The sequence below is a fragment of the Aythya ferina genome (assembly GCF_964211825.1).
Source record: "Aythya ferina genome assembly, chromosome: 12".
Classification (NCBI taxonomy): Eukaryota; Metazoa; Chordata; class Aves; order Anseriformes; family Anatidae; genus Aythya; species Aythya ferina.
The window spans coordinates 2,329,459-2,347,541 of NC_140308.1; the positions used below are offsets into that span (position 1 = coordinate 2,329,459).

Consider the following 18,083-nt stretch of genomic DNA (forward strand, 5'->3'; position numbering starts at 1 on the left):
AGAGAAATCCAGGGTGCCATGGGTATTCTTTTAGCAGGGGCATCACCAGGGAGCCAGCTCTCAGGAGAGCAGTACTAGGTCCTACATGGCTAATTAGAATGTAATAAAGACTAAGTAGAGCAGGCTGCCCATGTGATTTAATTGTCAAGGTAAAAACATGTTTGATAGGGAGGAGCCTTGCATAAAAAAAAAATAATGGGAGAGGTGCAAACAACTCATTTATAACTTAAGAAAGAATCTGTAGTGCTCACTTGGCTGACTGCATCTTTGTTTGTGTGACATCCATGGGTTTCTGTGCAAAGTTTTGGGGAATCTGCCACTGAATTGCATTTGACTTTTTTCCTTTCCTCTCTTGTTTGAAACTAGTGGGTTTAAAATCACAGCATCTGCGCACAGGGCTCCAGTCCAAAGGCCCCACCAGAGAAAGGAACGTGCACTTTTTGCCAGATCTACTTTATAATTTTTTTTCCCCCTTTTGATTATTTCTGATACAGATACATGCCTGGAAAGAATTTTTCCCCTTCGCTGAAACCTGGTAGCGCTGTGCCAGGGCTGAAGAATAGTTCTGAACACTGCTACTGCTACTGCAGCCACAGGGAAAAAATTCTCCCTCCGCCCTTCTCCAGTACAGAGAGTTGGATGAGGGAAGCAGATGCATCAGACGAGCTGCAGTCTGTGCAGCGATAGTCTGAGGTTTTTCCTTTCATCTTTTGCTCAAGGGCTCTGGAACGTAGTCCTGGTTGTGCTCAGTGCCAAGCTAAGGATGACTGGGGAAGGCACAGAGTGGAAGTGACAGGCTCCCGAGGAACAGGAGGCAGGTTGGGCCAGCTGTCCTGCTCCCTGCACACCACTGGCCTCGCAGAGCACAAGGAGAAGAGGCTTTGGGGTGGCTTGGAGGGGAGATGTTGGCTTCCTGGGGCTGTCGTGGCTGAGCAGTGAGATTGGGCTGACCCAGGAGTGCAGTTGGGTTCAGTTTCTCCTGGTTCTGGGGTTTTGGGTGAGCCATCATAGGCGGAGGTTGGTCATACAGCCTGGTGCAGGAGGTGCTGGTGGCCATCCTTAGGCTGCGTGACAGGAGGATGCTGGCCCGGCCTGAAAATTGAGGCTCAGTTGTCATTTCTGACAAAATGAGCCTGTAGCGCCGTAATTGGAACAGCCTGCGTGGGGACTGAATCCCACACAGCGTCCGCTCTCCCTGGAGCATTTGCAGCCGTTGGACTTGAGACAGAAATTAATTCTGGTGCATCTGCAGCCACTGCTCAGCAGAACAGACGAGACAAATGCAGCACTCCCTTGGAGCCGTGCAGCCAGCGACAGCCGCAAGATGTCTGGGCACGCTGGCCCATCTCGTGCTGGTGTAACTGTGGAAGCCTTGGAAGCTGTCACGTGTTGATTCAGCAAATAAAACCTCTGATAAAAGGTAAAAGACTTCCATGGTGGAAAGCTAAGCAGGGAAACCTGATTATTACTACCATCCTAAGTGCCTACAGGGGAGGCTCTGCCCTGGACTTAAATTTAAGCTCTGATGCTTTGATACCAAGCTGTAATGGTACTTTGGTCTTCTGGACATTGACTGAGAGTCCACCGAAGCCTGTTGCTGGGTCAGATAGCCAGTAGTTTTTCATATATTAGGACCAAAGGTACCTTAAAAAAGGAGGGAAGTATTCTGCAGGCGAGCATCAGTGAAATGACTTGCCTAAAATGATACCCAAGGGAAGGGCTGGGCCTAGAACTTGGTGGAAAACGAGGAGCTGAGAAACTCCAGCAGTGTCTGTCATAGGAATAGTTATTCTTGTCTGATATGTGCAAAGAACAGCTTGTGCCTTTTTTTTTTTTTTTTTTTTTTTTTTTTTTTATAAATGTATGAACACCCAGATAAAATTCAATTATTCCTTTGGCATCCTTCAGAGCATTACATTTGCCCGCCTTGTTGTAAAGGGGTGAAGACGTAAACATTTACATAGCAAAAAGAGATCTCAATTTATTATATCTGGAAACAATTTTTTTCAGCTAAAAGAAGGCTGAAAGTTTTTCTTTTTATTATTATTATTTTTAATTTTTTTACCTTTTTGAGGAAACTATTCAGTAATTCCTTTTCTTTTGGGCCACACGCATCCTGTAACTCCATTGTAAGTGACACAGTGAAATCAGATTTTTCTATCCCATTTACATGCACAGCTAGAAAGGAGAAACGAGAACAGGGAGAGTGCCAGCTGGAATGCATTTTACTTCAGGAGCTGCAGGAGAAGCAAAGGCTGCAGGAGAAGGTGAGTGGTTTCACGTCTAGCTCAAGCTCAGCTCGCAGCACATGGGATTGCTTCTCCCCACATCAGTGTGGGTGTGGAAGCACATGAACCTTGCTGTGCCGTGTGCCAGGGAGCAGCCAGGGTAACTGAGCTGGCCCAGAGGTGTGAGTGCTCTGTGTAGATGTGAAGTGGGACAGGGAACACTGCAAGAGATTTGACTTCTGCTGGGAACCAGCTCTTGGGCCAACAGCTGCAGCATCCTTCACCAGGAACCCAGGGTGACTTCGCGTGATGGGTGACCAAGAAAAGAGCTTGGGGTCGTGGTCTGTGCTGAAGGGGCTGAGGAGCAGTGCTGCAGCTTAAACAGGTAATTCTCACAGCTTGCCCTTCTGACAAGACCTGGGACCTGACACCAAAATGCAGCTGCTGCTGGGGCGGGTGGTGGCTGCTTTTCTGCAGGAAGGAAGGGGCTGGGGTGTTGGGGTCCTCGCCCTGTTAAAAGAAGTGAGCCTGGCAGGGAGCCCGAGTCCTGCTAGGCTCAGTGCTGTTAATGGGGTACCCAAACTGGGGCTGGAAGGCAGATGACAGCCAAAGACAGTTCTAAAAAATTCCTACTTTTCCTCGTTTAACTTGCCAAAGCCTGTCAGGACATCCCAATAGTCCATGGATTTCAATTAAGCCCTTCATCATCAATACAACATTATTTTTCCTCTCTCTTTCTGTCGCAGCCTCGAGTTACTTATTTTTTTTAGCAGTACCAAGGCTTTATAACTCAGCACAAGAGAACTAGCTGCAGCAACAGCTCGCTATTTCTGCAAGATCAGGCCCAGGAGGCTCACCGCTCGCAGCAGCCAGGGCTTGGGTGCAAGCGAAGCAGACGCCAGATGGGCTGGCGAGAAACCAACGTGCAGGTGGGCAGAGGGGCTTTGTTCCTCCCTTCTTGCTTTCCCCAAAGCCGTGGTGTCAAACCAGCTTGTTCACAGGGTTGTCCTGGCTGGAGGGTCCCCACGAGGGATGTGCAGCCCTCGTGTCAGCTCCTGCACTCAGCACAGGGCAGGAGGAGCGGCTGGTGGGCTGCTTCCTCCAGCCCCTCCGCTGCAGGAGCATAAAATCACCGCTGCAGCCTACAAGAGGAGATAAACCTTCAGCTGTTCCCGTGCATCTGCTGGCATGGACATAAAACAGCAGGGATGGACACTTTGCACAGATTTATACGCCACAGTGACGGATGTTTTAATGTGCCTTAGGTAGATATGCGTGAGTCCGGGGCTCATAAGACAGGGAAATATGCTGAATTACCTCTCTCCCTGGGCTACTTCTCAAGAATATTTCTGGCCTTGGGCAAATGTGAAAAGCCCAGGACTAAGATAAATTGCTCGGCTCCCCGTGATTAATAAAGGTGCTGTTATTTTTAAACACATGATGTGGGAGCCAATTAATATTAGTCTTCGGCTATCTCTCATGCTGAACAGGCCTCAGCTCGACCAAGGATTTATCCCAAGGAATAAAGAGATGAAAAATCTGAGTTGCGTTTGCTGTGCTGTGTCTGCACATAACTGCTGGTACGTGGGCAAGAGCAGGAGTAACTAGTTGGCCACCAGTGTGAAGAAGCTAGCCATGAAATCCCCAGTACCTGTCCTTGATTGATAACGAGAGGCATTGATAATTGATAACGAGACACATCTAAATATCATACCATGTTTGCATGTAGCTATTTAACCTGCTCCTGGCAGGACTGTTGTGTCATGCAGTCAACCAAAATGCACAAAAATCCTTCTCCAGAGTCGTAATGAAGACCTGAGACCAAAATTACAGAACACATCGCAGAGTTTCTGGGGCTGCAGCCCCACTGTGGCATTATTGGGTTCATCTCAGGCACGCAGCAACCATTTGAGAGCATAAAAAGGTGACTGAGGACCAAAACAGAAACACCAAAAAAAATCAATGAGGTACCAAGAGGATGGAGACTTATCATGGAGTGACAGGAGGTACATCGGTGGCATCTGCCCTGTCCACCCATCGCCCTCTGCCTGCAAGGGGAAGGAAGAAAAACTGCGACAGGGAGGGAGAAAGACCATGTAAGGCAAAGAACTGAATTTAACTGGCACATGCTCTAATCCTTAGTTTATTTCTGGTTAAAAATATAGCAATCCAGTGCAGTGTAATAAGAAATCTGCTGAAAAGGTAGCAGAGAAACAGCTAAAACAGAAGCAAAGCAAAGCTGAGGCCGCGTTCAGGGCTGATCCCACAGCTCTGGGTGGGAAATGCCGGGCAGGGTCCCCCCCACATCCCACCCCGCTGTGCAGGGGCTGCGTCCTGCTGGGGACACCCGGCGGGGACACCCGGGGGGAATTTGGTCCCCAACACGAAGGGAGCAGCTCGCCGAGCTCCCAGGCAGGGCGAGACGGTGCTCGTGGTGCCAGGGCAGGGGAGAAAACCCTGCGGGAGGGTTGGGAAGGTGCCGGGACGCCGGCCGTAGGCGCTCCGGTGATTGGGACCAGAACAGCTCAGAACAGGGATACGGCATCTTTAATGAGTATGCATATTATCAGGGGGGAGACAGGGGAGGGGAGAAAATCAAGGCAGGCATATTACAAAGATGGTAGAAACGAACAAATTAAGTGACATAGAAAAAAAAAAAAAAAAAAAAAAAAGAAAAGAATACATCCTTAGAGGCTGCCATTGCCAATGACGTTTGTTTTTTGTTTTTGTTTTTTTTTTTTCCTCTTTTTTTTCTTTTTTTTTTCTTTTTTTTTCTTTTTTTTTTTTTTTTACAGGGACATGTTGGAAGCTGGAATATACATCCTGCATTACAAAGTGCAAAATACTACATGCTCAGAGCCCAAGCATGATGTCTGAAACAGTCCACAGCAAGATGTAAGAGACAAACCCACCACCCTCTCCCTCCTCTCTGGGACATGCTCCAGTGCTCCTCCCCAGATGCCTTTTGAAAAACTTTTTTTTTTTAATTTATTATTTTTAAATCTTATTTCGCTTTGTTTTACGTTATACTAGGTGGGTCGGAATCGAGCCCTCTCTCCCCGCCAACCTGCTCCCTGGCACCTCTGTGCGTGGACGTGTTTTGGGATGGGATGCTCAGCGTGGAGCTGTGCTGCTCCTCGCGGGTCGGCGTGGGCTTGGGGTGGGGGGGGATCTGGGCACAAATTCTGACCCAGGAAAAAGTGAACAGAAAGCAGCCTGGGGTGGTTTTCCAGCCCTGCCGTGAGGGGGAGCAGCCTGGGAGGAGGATTGAAGGCAGGAGGGTGGTGGGGCCGCCGCTTGCACCTTCCCCCATTCCCCCCCTGCCCCATGGGGTTTTGCAGAACACCCCTCGCGGCTTGGTTTTAAAAACAAATAAAATGGGGCCGGGCGCCCTCCTCCCGTCCGTCACATCCAGGCAGGGCTCGTGCCTTCCCCGCGCTCCTTCTCGCCTCCTTCTTCCACCGACTCTTCTCCATTCGTGACAGGAGGAGGGAAGAAAAGCACCGGCTGCCTGATTTTGCTTTTCTCCCCCATTTACTTTAATCGTTAAAGCTGTTGTGGATTTCCCTGGGACGCTCAGCCTGGAGCATCCCAGGACCCGTACACACGTGACACGAAATCTCCCCACGGTCCCCTCGTCTAGTCTCCGTTTTGGGTTGGTTGCCGTTGTTACAAATATATTATTATCATTTTTTTGGGGGGGAGGGGGTGAGGGGAAGGGAAATGAGGTTTTATTTTGTTGGGATTCCTTCTCATCCTTTCCAGTGTTGGGGGGGCAGAGTGTTGATAGCATTTTGCCATGCCACACAGCATAGTGTTATACAAGCAAAGAATTTTGGCTAAAATCCAAAAAACATTACCCAGGAAAAAAGGCAAACTGTGAGTGAGACTCGATCGTTTGTTGTTCTTCTGTGAAAAGACTTGGAAATCGTCGTAGGACAGTTCGAGTTATGATTTTTTTTCCCTTTTTTTTTTTTTTGTTGTTGTTGTTTGGTTTTATGTTTTTTTGTTTTTTTTTCCCCCATTCATACATGTAACTGTTATTTTTGCAAACAAGACAGTCTTGAGTTAGATGAAAAAGTTAATAAACAAAATGGCGACTCCGATATTTAGTAAGATCACCATGACTACCAGAATGGGAGCTGAGCCCTGCAAGAGAAAGAGAAGGAGACGAGTTAGGAGGTGCCCCGAAGGTCTGCCCATGGCCGGGGATGTGCACCCCATAGCGCCTGACCCCAAAGCACCTGCAGGGCCTCGAGGCCTCTACTGGGGCAGACGCTGGTGCCATGCATTAGCCAAAGTGAGGTGGGGGTCCCCATGTGAGCTCCGGACCCCCTGCCTGCCAGGCAGACCCCCAGACCTACACCCACCGCATCCATCCAGTGAGACAGCTCGTGGAGGCCCCCATGTCGTGCACATGGGAAATCTGGCCTTAATTAATGGCCAAAATCGCTTGCTTAGCCGAGGTGGTCAACGAAAAGAAAAAGTAATAATAATATGGGATTTGATGGTTCCTTGGGGATGGTTTGGAGGTGGCTCCAAAGGACCCTTTCCAATAAATGCAATTGATTGAGCAGGTAACCTGCTGATGGCAAAGGGCAGGCCACTGGCGGTCCCCTTTAAGGCAACGTTTCAGTACATTTTAGGATATTTTATAACTTTTTCTGAGGTTGATACGGACCAAATTCCACTCTTGGGGTCTACATGGGAAACATCCCAGCATGGCATCGGTGTGGGAGCACCTGCCTGTGGCGGACACAGAATCACCTAGGTTGGAAAAGACCTCCAGGATCACCTAGTCCAACCTCTGACCTAACACTAAACCTCCCCTAAACCACATCGCCAAGCTTGTGATACCTTTCTGCCCTGGCATTATCTCGCCCAACATTATCCAGTTCCCTGTGGGCTGCTTCCCTGAGCTCCCATCGCAGCTGATGAGGATGTGCCGGACCCCCTGAGCACCCCAGGAATGATGGAAACCACCACGCAGCGCCAGGATTGCAGAAAACACCCACCCTGCCCTAAAACATTTGCTGTCCTAAAGCGTCGACGTGGCTCGCGGCAGGGTGAGCGTGCAGGTAGGTGGCAGCTATTTCTCGGCGCAGCTGGGATCCTCGGCTATTCCCCCTGCCATGGAGCTGTGCCAGCCTTAACCCACTGCAATGGTGCTCAGCACCTCGCTCCTGCCCTGCGCCTCTTGTTTTTTTTTTGGGGGGGGTAGCAGGGTGGGTGATCTTTGCGAGCCAGTCCTTGCGCCAGCCTGCAGCACTGCTGGAAATTAAAAAAAATAATAATAAAAAAGAAGGGATCCTTGCTGGCCGGGGCTGGTTTCTGCTCTGAGCAGGCTGATTCAGTTCGCATTTGGGAGTGGGTGGGAGCGCGGATGCTGGAGCTTGCTGGCAAGGCATATTTGTAGCTTAGCAACAGGGTCAGGGGAAGCCAACCAAACGCGGGGATTGCAGGGAGCTGCTCCTGGCAGCCAGGTATCCACGCCTGGCTGCTTCCAGCAAACCTCTCCGCCTGCACCACGCCAAGCCTTTCCAAGGCAGAAAGCACCCCCCTGCTGCCACTCCTCCCCTCCTCCCCAGCCCCAGGGTTGCCAAGCGCTGCGATGCGCTCTGTTATTTACTTTCGGGGGGGGTTTTAGCTTCATTTCAGAAGATTAGCGGGTTTTACGATTTTTGAGCCCGTGTTAATGCAATACCAGATTGCGAGCGATTATCGCTGTCATTGTTTCTGTTGGCAGGGCACCGCCGAGGCACAAAAGGCGTTTGGTTCCTTCCACCTCGCAGCCAGGGGAGGACGGAGCTGCTCTCGTCCCTCCATCAGCCTCAGTCCACTCGCAGCTTGATTTCCCCTGCCCAAGAGGCAGTGACCATTTCTGGCCTTGCTCTGCTCTGACACTTAATGGTCTCAGTAACAAGCAGCGCACAAACTTATCCACCAGCTGGCATGAGCCTGGGATGCTCTGGAGGTTGTTACAGGGCTGGATGCCCTCTAATTCCCTGGCATTTGAGCTTTGCCCTCACAAACACAGACGCTTTGGGATGGACCTGCAGGCCTGACCAAGATCACAACCCTTTGGTACCTGTGGGTGGTGATGGGGTGGGATTTATACACCGATTTATACGCCAAAATTGTGCCCTCAGCCAGAAAAATAGGGGAGTCAACAAACCGAGCACCGTGTGCACGCTCACAGCAACTGGGTTCCCATGCAGCCGGTCACATAAACAGCTTTGGGCCTCTGAAGCTTCTGGTTTAGATCCAGTTACAAATCCTGCTGCACTTCTTGGTGCTTAAGTCTGGCTTATTTCTGACTCGTAAGGTCTCTGTGCCTTCACCTCTGCTCAGAGCAACGCCTGCCCTTCTCCCCTTTGATGGCAAGGCTGTCCTGGGACATGTCACCAGCTCCCAACAAGGGATTCCTGCTTGGTGTCCGTGCAGAAGACGAATCCCTTCTGCTTTTCTGCTTTGGCAGAGGGCTTCTGCAGAGCCCAGCCCGGCAGCGGGTCAGCGAGCTGCCTTTTCCTGGAGCTGCAGCCAGCGTTTTGGACCTCGCAGCCCTTACAATGCTATGCCACCTACAAGCCACCGACATACAGGAATGAGAGAAATCGCCCTTGATTTGCAACTTTGCACGCTGCTTTCATAGCTCAGGGGTGCTTTACCTCATCTTTGGCCTCTCTGAGCCCTAGAGGAGCCCAGAAAAAACCCCGAGGCCAGCGGCATCTCAGGCTCTGGGCTGCTGGAGGTTGAGCTCCTTTTCCCAACCTGAAGTTCGTGTGCCACAGACAGCAAGCAGCCTGCAAAACTTTCCTTTTTTCCTCCTTCATTCATTATTTTTGTTGAAGATACAGCACCTTTTTTAGCCAGGAGCTGCTGGGGGCTGTTCAGCCAGCCCTGTGTGCCGTGCAGGAGCTGGAGCACAGCACCGAGATGCTGCCCATTTCCCAAACAGAGCCTTCAGGGCCAGATCCTGCCTTCCCAGCCCGCAGGTAGCATCCTCTCACCCAATTTTAGCTTCTAAACCTTAGATACCCAGGCTATGCTAACCCTCGAGGCTGTCTGTAGAGTGATGTGAGACGAATTCCACCCAGCACGGTGACCAGCCTGGCTCGGGGAAAGGAAAATTAAACCCAGCTCGGGTGGGCTGGGATTTTAGTTTATTTTGTAATAAGCTCCCAGGGCTCCTCTGCAGGATGGATAAGGTACACCAGTACCTGCTAGGTGATGGGGTGCTTCTGGACAAACGGGGATAACCTCCAAGGACTCCAAGATTTTTTCCAAAGCTGAAAGACCTGGAACACAGATCCAGAGCCGTGGAGACACTAAAATGTGAATAAGCCTTCGTCACGGCACAGCAGTAGTAGCGGTGCTCATCGCCGTGGAAGTAACGAGTGAGAAGCATCCCAGCGAAGCGGTGTGAGCTTTCCCAAGGTTTCCTTCAGCCTCTCATTTCTGGCACGCTTTTCGCAGCTCCGACTGAGGCTGCAGCTGAGCACCACCACCTCTGCCCCACCGTTCGGTTTGTTTGTGTTTCTTTTCTTTTTTTTTTTTTCCTTTAACTGCTGTGTAGCAACTTGAGTCTTACTGGGAATACAGGGGACAGCTGGTTTACAAATAAAATTGTGGCATAATTAATTTAAGTATTAGCAATCCATTATTACCTGTTACTGCAGCTCTGTCTCTGCCATGGAAACCAGAGTGCAGGTTACCTAGGAATCCCTCTGGGATCTATTAAGTGTAATTACGAAGGACTGGGATCAGCAAAAAGTATACAGGCATTGTTTTCCAGGCTCAGCACTACGAAAGTGCTGAAAACTCCGCAGCTCCACGACATTTGTGCTGAATTGTCACACAATTGCCAGGAACAGGCTGCTGCGAATCGGTTAAGGAGCATTTATCAAGAGAAGCAGAAGGGACTGGCCTCGCCTTCTCCGATGTGTTGCTCGGGGGTCGACGGTTTTAAGGTTTTGGTTTTCTTTTGGCCAAAAGCTGGCAATGGAGCCCAACTTTCTCAAAGCTAGACAGCAGCGTGGGGCTGGGCTCAGAGCCCTAAAATGGATCCGGGATGACAAAGTCGGCGAGGGGCACCCTGCTGCTACATCAGAGGGCTCCTGAGATTAAACGGGCTGGAAGAGGATGCTGTCGAGCTCAGCCCTGCATTTCTCTCTGAGCATGATTTACCTTGTGTTGTTACGAGTAATGCCGTGATGTCTGCACATCAAGGAGAGCGGTTTCTGGTTATTATTTAAGAGGCAACGACCCCCAAACTCTTTGTGCACGTGGCAGCTCCTCCTGCACTTGCTGCGGTCCCTGTGCCGGTGCCTCCCTAGGCAGGGCACCCATCTCCAAGGGGTGACAGCGATCAGGTGGTGGCAGGGCTGATATTCCTCCTAATTCCCTTGTAATTAAGCTTGTTTGTGTGTGTGTGCTGGGCCACAGCATCGGGTTGTGAACCTGTTGTGAGTTTATTTAGACGAGGTGAGAGAAACAAGGAAAACCCAGGCACAGCTGTGTTAGGAGACCTGGGGAAGGCTCCTGATGGGGAAATAAAGGAAAAATCTGAAAGGGAAAGCCGGAGAGGACCACAGGGTTTAGTCCCAGGGATGCTAACCACAAAAGCACCCCCAGGCGCCTTTCCCAGGCTGGTCCACACACAGACAGGACATGCACACAGCATCCCGAGATGCAGGTGAACTTCTGCACTCCAGACCCTCTGGGCAGCTTATATTCCAGCCGAAATTCGGGGATGGGATGGGGGTGAGGGGCGGGGGTCCCTGCCCAGCCCTGCCTTTGCTGCGCTGCTGCGGTGCCGGGGCTGTGCCGGGGCTGGCTCTTGGCAGAGCGCGGCGCTGGCTGCAGATTGGCTGCCTCCTCCTTGCTTTCCCCAGCGACAGGGAAACCTGCTCAGAATCTCTGGGTGGAAAATACACCCAACACGCAGACAGCAGGAGAGAAGATGCTGCAGCTCCCCGAGCCCCTCTCTGCCATCCCCGGCTGGCGCAGGGGGGTCTCTGCCACCCTTATCCCCGCAGAGGGCTTGCAAACTTCATTGCCAACCCCAACCCCGCAGCTGTTTCCTCTGGTTCTTTGCAGCAAACAGCTGAGAACGCTGAGATTTTATCCGGCAGCATGTGACAATGGAAGAAAATGCCGGGGGTGGCTGGGATTTTGGGCTGCTGTCGGGCTTTCTCGGTGGGATGAGACAGGGGGATTTTAAAGGGCCGAGTACAGAGCCTGCTCGCGTGCCCGGGGAGTTTTCCCATTGCCTTTAGCGAGACCACAGAGCATCCCTAGGAGTCTCCATCCGAATACCTGTGATTGCTCCTGAAACGAGGGCAGGCAGAGGAATCAGGCTCCGTGCGTGCCTGAGCGCTGCCCTTTCTCTCAGGCATGCTGGGGACCTGTGTGCCCGAAACACTTCTGTTCCTTTTTGGGAACTGCAGATGTTCAGCACCTGCAGGAAAGGGGCGACATGCTTTTTATCCCCTACCCTAAAAATACGACGTGCTTCGTGTTGATGGATAAAAGGGCTGCTGGCATTTTAGAAAGCCTCTTTCCCCTTCCAGCGGCTCAACAATTCCTTTTTTCCCTTCCTGTTTTAGATCATCTCAAAGGCTCTAGGAGGCTGTGAAGTGTTCAGACACAGGCTTGAGCTTTTTGCCTCGTGGTTCCTTAAGGCCAGAAAGGACGGTGACGTTCGCATGAGTCCCTTAATCCAACAACACCGACACTGGTCCGGGCACGTTGCTTTCCGATTTCGTCTGCCCAAGCGATGACAATTGATGCGAGTTTGTTCTGTGCGCACAGGGGTCAGTGCACACGGAGACACGGAAAGATCAGGTGCCCTCGAGTGTGGTTTTAAAGCGTTGGTGTGACCGCAGCGCCGGCTTGCTGACCCTGAAACCCCACCGTCCCCTGACAGGAGCACCAAGCAGCACTGAATTTCATCAGCGTTATTGAGCAGCAGCCTCAAGAAATGACCTTTGTAAAAGGAGTCTTCAGTTAGTGATGAGCAGCCCCCATGGAGAGGGGCTCGGGGAGCTTCTTTTTAAGGGAGTGGTGAGAAATGACCGAGAAGACCAAGTTCCTGGAGCTCATATGGCAACCCTTTCTGGAGCGGTGCAGCTACCCGGAGCTGAGAGGTGCCCTTTTGGGGAGCCTGGGAGCTGGGGGCTGTCTGTGTGCCTGAGGCAGGCGGGGAGCAGGGAGGAGAGGCTCCAGCATCCCTCCTGAGCGAGGCTTCGGGGAACACGGGGGGCTGTAGTTCTGCAAGAAAATATCCAGAGCACCAACGAGAGCCCCCTGGGTGCAGTGGTTTTCGCAGGATGGAGACTTCCCCTCCTCTTCCTCAGGGATGTCTGCGCTCCCTGGAGGTAGAGGTGCTGGGTGGAAGGTGCAGGGGAGGTCACGGCGGTGCGCAGGAGGCTGGGACACGTTGGGTGGCACCTCCTGGTCCTCGCCCTGCTGGTGCCACTGCCCCCTCCCCGCCCAGCCGCTGGAGCAGCCCCCTGCTAGCGCAGCGCAACTCTTGCTAGAACAAATTGTTGCTGGCATTGTGGGTTATTTAAATCCACATATTATCTCTTCCTCTGTATTACATTAGCTTCCTCCCAAACCTTCGCCATCTGTTCCACCCTCGGTTATGAATGTGAGAAAACTGAACATGCTGCTTCGCCGCTACAGCACTTAAAAGGATGATGTGCAGCCTAATGGCTTTTCTGGGTGCTTTTACACGCAGTCTGTGCCCGTTCGGTGGTGTCCAGTGCCCGCTGGACGTAGCCATCAAGGAGATGTCACATCAGTGGCTGTTTTTCCAAAGCTGCAGCTGGCTGATGTGTGCAGGGGTCCCTCAGAGCTCTGGTTTCTCTCCGCCCCACCAAGATGTGTCCTGCGGTGCTGGTCCACCAGCAGACACCCTGCGTGCAGCGCTTGGTAAATGCTGTGTGGGTGCTTGCGAGCCTGCGCCGAAGCTTGCAGGATGAATAGGAAGCCAGCAAGCTACAGGGCTGCGTGTGGGGGTGATTTATCCACAGCCACAGCAGGGAAATTGTGGCAGCTCGGTAGCTGAGCCCTTCCTGCATCCCGGCTGCATCCCCCTTTTTCTGCTTCTCCCCCCCTGGCTGCAGGCACCCAGCACCTTTGCCCTGTGGGCAGCAGGGGGGGGATGCTGGAGGTCTTGGAAACAGCAAGCAGACGCTGCAGACCACCATGGCCAAACTTTTGGAGAGACCGATGAATATCGCCTTTTATCAGCCCTCTCAAACAGCCAAAATCTCCTTCTGCCACCCTGACGGGGTGAGGGGGCTGCTCTCAAGGCACCCTGCAATCACCATCAGCCTGGGCTGGGAAATTCGTGGAGCTCAGGCTCCTCCCGAGGCAGGGTCAGCTCCCTCCGAGTTGCACCTGAGCTGCAGATGTCCACGCCGTCTTTGCACCACCTCCTCCCTCCCAGGCAATTCATCCCAGCCCTCAGCTCTCCACTGATGGCTAATAGCTAACCACTGCCTCTAATGCTCGAATTTAAGCCCATTAATTCCCTTCATCAAGAACAGATTATTCCCTTCCACTTCGCAGCAGCTGTGTTACATGTTTGAAGATTGCTTTGTCTCCTCTTCTCTAGCCTGAACAACTCCAGCTCTGCCCAGCAGCCAGTTGTTCCTGTAAATCTCCAGCGAGCCCTCACCTCTCCCAAAATGAGGAGCCCTGAGTGCTCCTGCACCTGCTTCTGCGTTTCACAAAGGAAAGGAAGGCAGGCTGAGCCCAAGCCCTTTGCAATGTGCCCTGCTCCGTGACCACGGTACCCTCCTCCAGGTGGCTCAGGTCCCCAGCACAAGGTGACAAGGCCATGGCATCAGTCACACAGAGGTGGAGAGATGGGGAGACGCCGCAGGTTGACACAATGCCTGTCTGCCAGGGTTTGAGCAGCGATCTCATGTTGAGTTATGGGGTCGTGTCACATTATGGGGTCATGTCACAATACTGGGTCACGTCACAATACCGGGTCCTGTCACACTCTGGCCAGCGTGACACTCAGTTGCCATCACCCAGCCACAAGGAAGCATCACCAACCCCTCGCCTGCTCCCACCTTTCCCCCAGGCGAACGCCCCAAGCCCTCCACCCCAATCCCCCACTGATAATCTCTGTTTCCCCCAAGACATCTTGCGCAGGACACCCCAAATCTCCTCCCAGCACACACTATGCACCACAGGAGGAGGGAGGGGAGGCTCGAGGTGCAGACGGGGACATTTTGGGGCTCAGTTGTGCCGGCAGTGCCACCTCCCTCTCCGCTCGCTGTGGTCCCACGACAGCTCAGCACCATTTTTCCCAGCCAGCTTTCCACACACGGCTTTGCCTACTTACCGTACTGGATTTGAGCGCATCCCCATTGTCCTCTTCAGATTCTAGTGCAACAGGTAAGGATTTCTGTGGCGGGGAGAAGGTTAAGTCCCACCTTAGTAGCCGAGGCTCAGCTTTGTCCCCGAATCTCAGGTTTTCCAGTTTCTGCACCGTGGGCTCGGCGGAGGAAGCTGGCCTGAAATTCTCTTTGTTCTGGGACTTAGACCTCAGTCTCTGAACCCCGAAGCCCCGCTCTTCCCCGCGGTGGTCATCAGCCATGCTTCTGCAGGGTCCCCCTTTGCTATAGTGTCTTTTTTGGGTGTGAATCTCTTGCATATAAGAATCCATCCTCATGAGGGGCTTCATCTCCATCTCGTAATTGCTCATCTTCTCCTCGTCTAGCTCAAGCAGCTTGGAGCTCCCTGAGCTGTGGTTGTGGGACCTGTGGTGGGAAGTCCAAGAAACCGTGGCCGGGGAATCTGTCCACCTCTCTCTTTGCTTGTGGTTGGAGGCCGAGTGTTTGTGTCCTCCGCTCCGGCCTCTGTAGTCTTCGGGGACGGAGGCCGACCCCAGCTGGCCGCTGCGCAGCGCCCCGCTTCGCAGGCCGCGCGTCCCGCCGACCTTCTCTTCGCCCCAGCTGTTGGGGCGCAGGTAGTCCCCGCCGCGCCCCTCCAGCAGCATCTGGATCTCCCCACCCCGCTCTTCGTCCACCGAGACCTGCCGGGAGAAGTGCGCGCTCTTGTTCCTGCAGGAGCCCAGCGGCGGCGTGGACGAGGGGCTGGCGGGGAAGCTCTGCAGCGGGCTGTCCTCGGGGGTCAGGTCGGACGGCGTCGTCCCTTTCCTGTAGAGCTCGGGGCTCTCTTGCTGCAGCGGCGTGCCGGTGGAGAGGACCTCAATGTCGTCACTCGAGTTCTGGCGCTTGGGCCGCTGGCATTCAAGCCCTTTTTCAGGGAGGAGTTGGGGGAAAAGAGAGAGAGAGAAGGGAAAGAGGATTATTTCTGTTCTGTGGGTGCCCGCCAGGTTTTTGGGGTCAAAGAGGGGGTCTGAGAGTGTTGGGTGGCAGGGGAACTGCAGGCTGGAGCAGGACATGCACTATGCACATCCTCCTGCTACCAGACCAAGGGAAAAGACTGCTAGCATTACACCAGACCCACTTACACCTGCAGAGTGGTTTGGCTTTGGCTGCAGGCATTGCAAAGCCTCTGGAGAGGGGGAGATGGCTTTGCCTTCTTTTCAGCTTCATTATGCACTAGGGTTGTGCTTCTCACCCTTTTACACCCCCCTGGCTGCACTATCCATTTCCAGCTGATGTAAACAGGCTCAACCACTCCTGCTCCTTTAGCACCCACAGTTTTCGCCTCTCTTGCTGCCCTCCATCCATCCACCATCCCTGCTCGCTTGGGGACATGTGCAGGCATTGCAAATAAAAGGACTCACAGCAGGCCAGCAGCCCCAGAGAGGTGGGAAGCTGCTTGCATGGTGCAGTCACTCCCTGGCACCCCAGATCACCATTCTTGCACTTTGCACAGCCCATTAACTCCAGCCCTGCTGAGGGGTTATGCTGAGGGTCCACTGATGGTTTTCCCATCAGCTTGTTCCATCGGCTCAGTTTTCAGGCACACGAGGTGAAGAAGGGGATTTTTTTTCCATGTTTTCCCATGGGGATGCTCCCACATGGGCAGATGTGTTGCATTGGTGGCTCCTCCAGTTAAGGAAAGAAAAAAAAGCACATCAACTAAAGCAGGACTGCCAACGCATGGGCAGCTTGTCCTTTTTGCCAGCACAGCCTTCCTGCCCCATGCAGCTGAGCAGGGCATGGATATGTCCCCCCTTGCTGGGCACCGTGGAGCCCATCCTGGTCCCTGCAGGCTGTGTGCGTGGTGGTAAAAGAGCGAGGACAGGAGCAAAGCATTGTGCTCGGGGTGACACGAGTCCAATAACACCATCAGCCCTTAGTGCACCTCACTGAATGTACTCCGACCCCTCTGAGCCCAGGGAACACCAGGGGGCTGCTCCCTGGGGGACGGGGATTTAGGGACGGGGACTTGAAGAGAGGTTGAGTGTCTCCTGCTGGAGGTGGTCAATGAGTGGGAGGCGTATTGTTCTCTGGACAATTAAAAAATCTGCATTGTATTAGTCCTTCGTGAGACATCAAATTATTTTGAAGGGGTGCAAGCTACCACTGGTTAAGTCTCTTTTCACCCTCTCAAGGCATAGCTGTTCCCAGCTAAAGCCATGCTAAATTATGTGAATAATTTGATAAATATATTAACTGCCTAATGCCCCTGAAATGCATCTAATTGCAATTGCTATGGCTAGACAAGAAATGAGTCTCAAAAAAAGGGAAGAACTCAATTTCTCACCGTGGTTTAAAAATAAATGCTCTGAAGTGCCTGCTCTAATCTCTCCGCTTCTGCCGAGCAATTTTCTCTAGTGCATCTTCTTGGGGAGCCGCTGGGACGTGCTGGCAGCGAGGGGCTGGATGTCCCCATCGGGGCACTCACAGGGGAGGCGAACAAGGAGCAAGGCTGCCTGGAAATTTCCCGTCGAAGCAGTTTCTCGATGGGAAACAGGGGCTTCCAATGGCCGACGAGGTGTTTTTGGATGATTTGCCACGGGAAATCCTGTCTGTGTTTTGGGACGGTGCTCAAATAGCTCGGCCCTTGTTTGTTCCCTGCGTGTCTGGATTTCCCAGGATTTATCTGGGGGCCCTGGGCACTCCTATTACCAGTGGGAAAATGCAATGAAGGAGAAGGGTGGAGCTCAGCCCCGCTGTTTTCAAGCAGAATAACTCTCTGGGAGCTTTCTGGGGAAAATACAGACAGGTGGGCTTGTGGCTGTTGTGGAGATGGTCCTGCTCCTGCCGTCCTCCTGGCTCACAGGTGGGAAACTGAGGCAGGGAGGGAATAAATGGCTACAGAGGAGAAAGCTGGTCGTATAGCTCAGATAAAGGCAGCTACTGAACGGGGCTCACCCAGAGCCGCCCTGCTCATCCCAGGCTTTGACTGATCTTCCCCTGTTTGGCTCTCTAGAGGTGCAGGGCCTTGAAAGCTTCCCACCAGCTCTGACCACCCCAAAGCCACCCTCTGAGGGCACAGCCACCCCCAGCCTGGCCCCACCTCTGCTCCGTCCCCTTGGCACCAACCCCAAAATCCCCTGGCTGCCCCAAAGCCTCGCTCTCCTCCAGCATCCTTACCCTGGAGACCTACACTGGAGATCGCATTATTAAGCATCCTCTCATCCTAAATCTTCCCCATCCAGACCTGCAATGAGCTGTTGCTGCCTCTCCTTCTCTACCCAGTTAATCCCCTGGGGTTTGCAGCCCCAGACGGGGCTTGGGGCCAAGGGGTGGCAGCGCCAGGGGGGTGCAGGCGGTTCCTTGCAGAGGAACACGACAGATGCAGGGTGCTGTCTTCCCGGCGTTCGACACCCGAGGATGTTCAACAATTATTCCGGGCTAAAATTAGCCAGGGAACACGTGATGTTCCTGGAAGAACCGCCGTGAGAGCGCT

The 18,083-nt window shown here is 52.8% G+C and overlaps 1 protein-coding gene and 1 long non-coding RNA gene across 2 annotated transcripts in view; one reads left to right on the forward strand and one right to left on the reverse strand.

Moving 5' to 3' along the window:
• Positions 1–2,058: 2,058 nt before the first annotated feature.
• LOC311443295 lies at positions 2,059–6,189 on the forward strand. The gene is made up of 3 exons (XR_014697198.1): positions 2,059–2,613; positions 3,002–3,157; positions 5,024–6,189. It is a non-coding gene; the product is annotated as an uncharacterized lncRNA (long non-coding RNA).
• The window catches only part of JPH3 (junctophilin 3), a 46,059-nt gene continuing 33,908 nt past the window's right edge, over positions 5,933–18,083 (reverse strand). Inside the window, exons 4-5 of the mRNA XM_084533366.1 lie at positions 14,596–15,512; positions 5,933–6,377 (exon numbers count right to left, since the gene is read on the reverse strand). Coding sequence (XP_084389492.1) covers positions 6,297–6,377; positions 14,596–15,512 — 998 coding nt within the window. The 3' untranslated portion in view covers positions 5,933–6,296. The remainder of the gene's footprint in view (positions 6,378–14,595; positions 15,513–18,083) is intronic.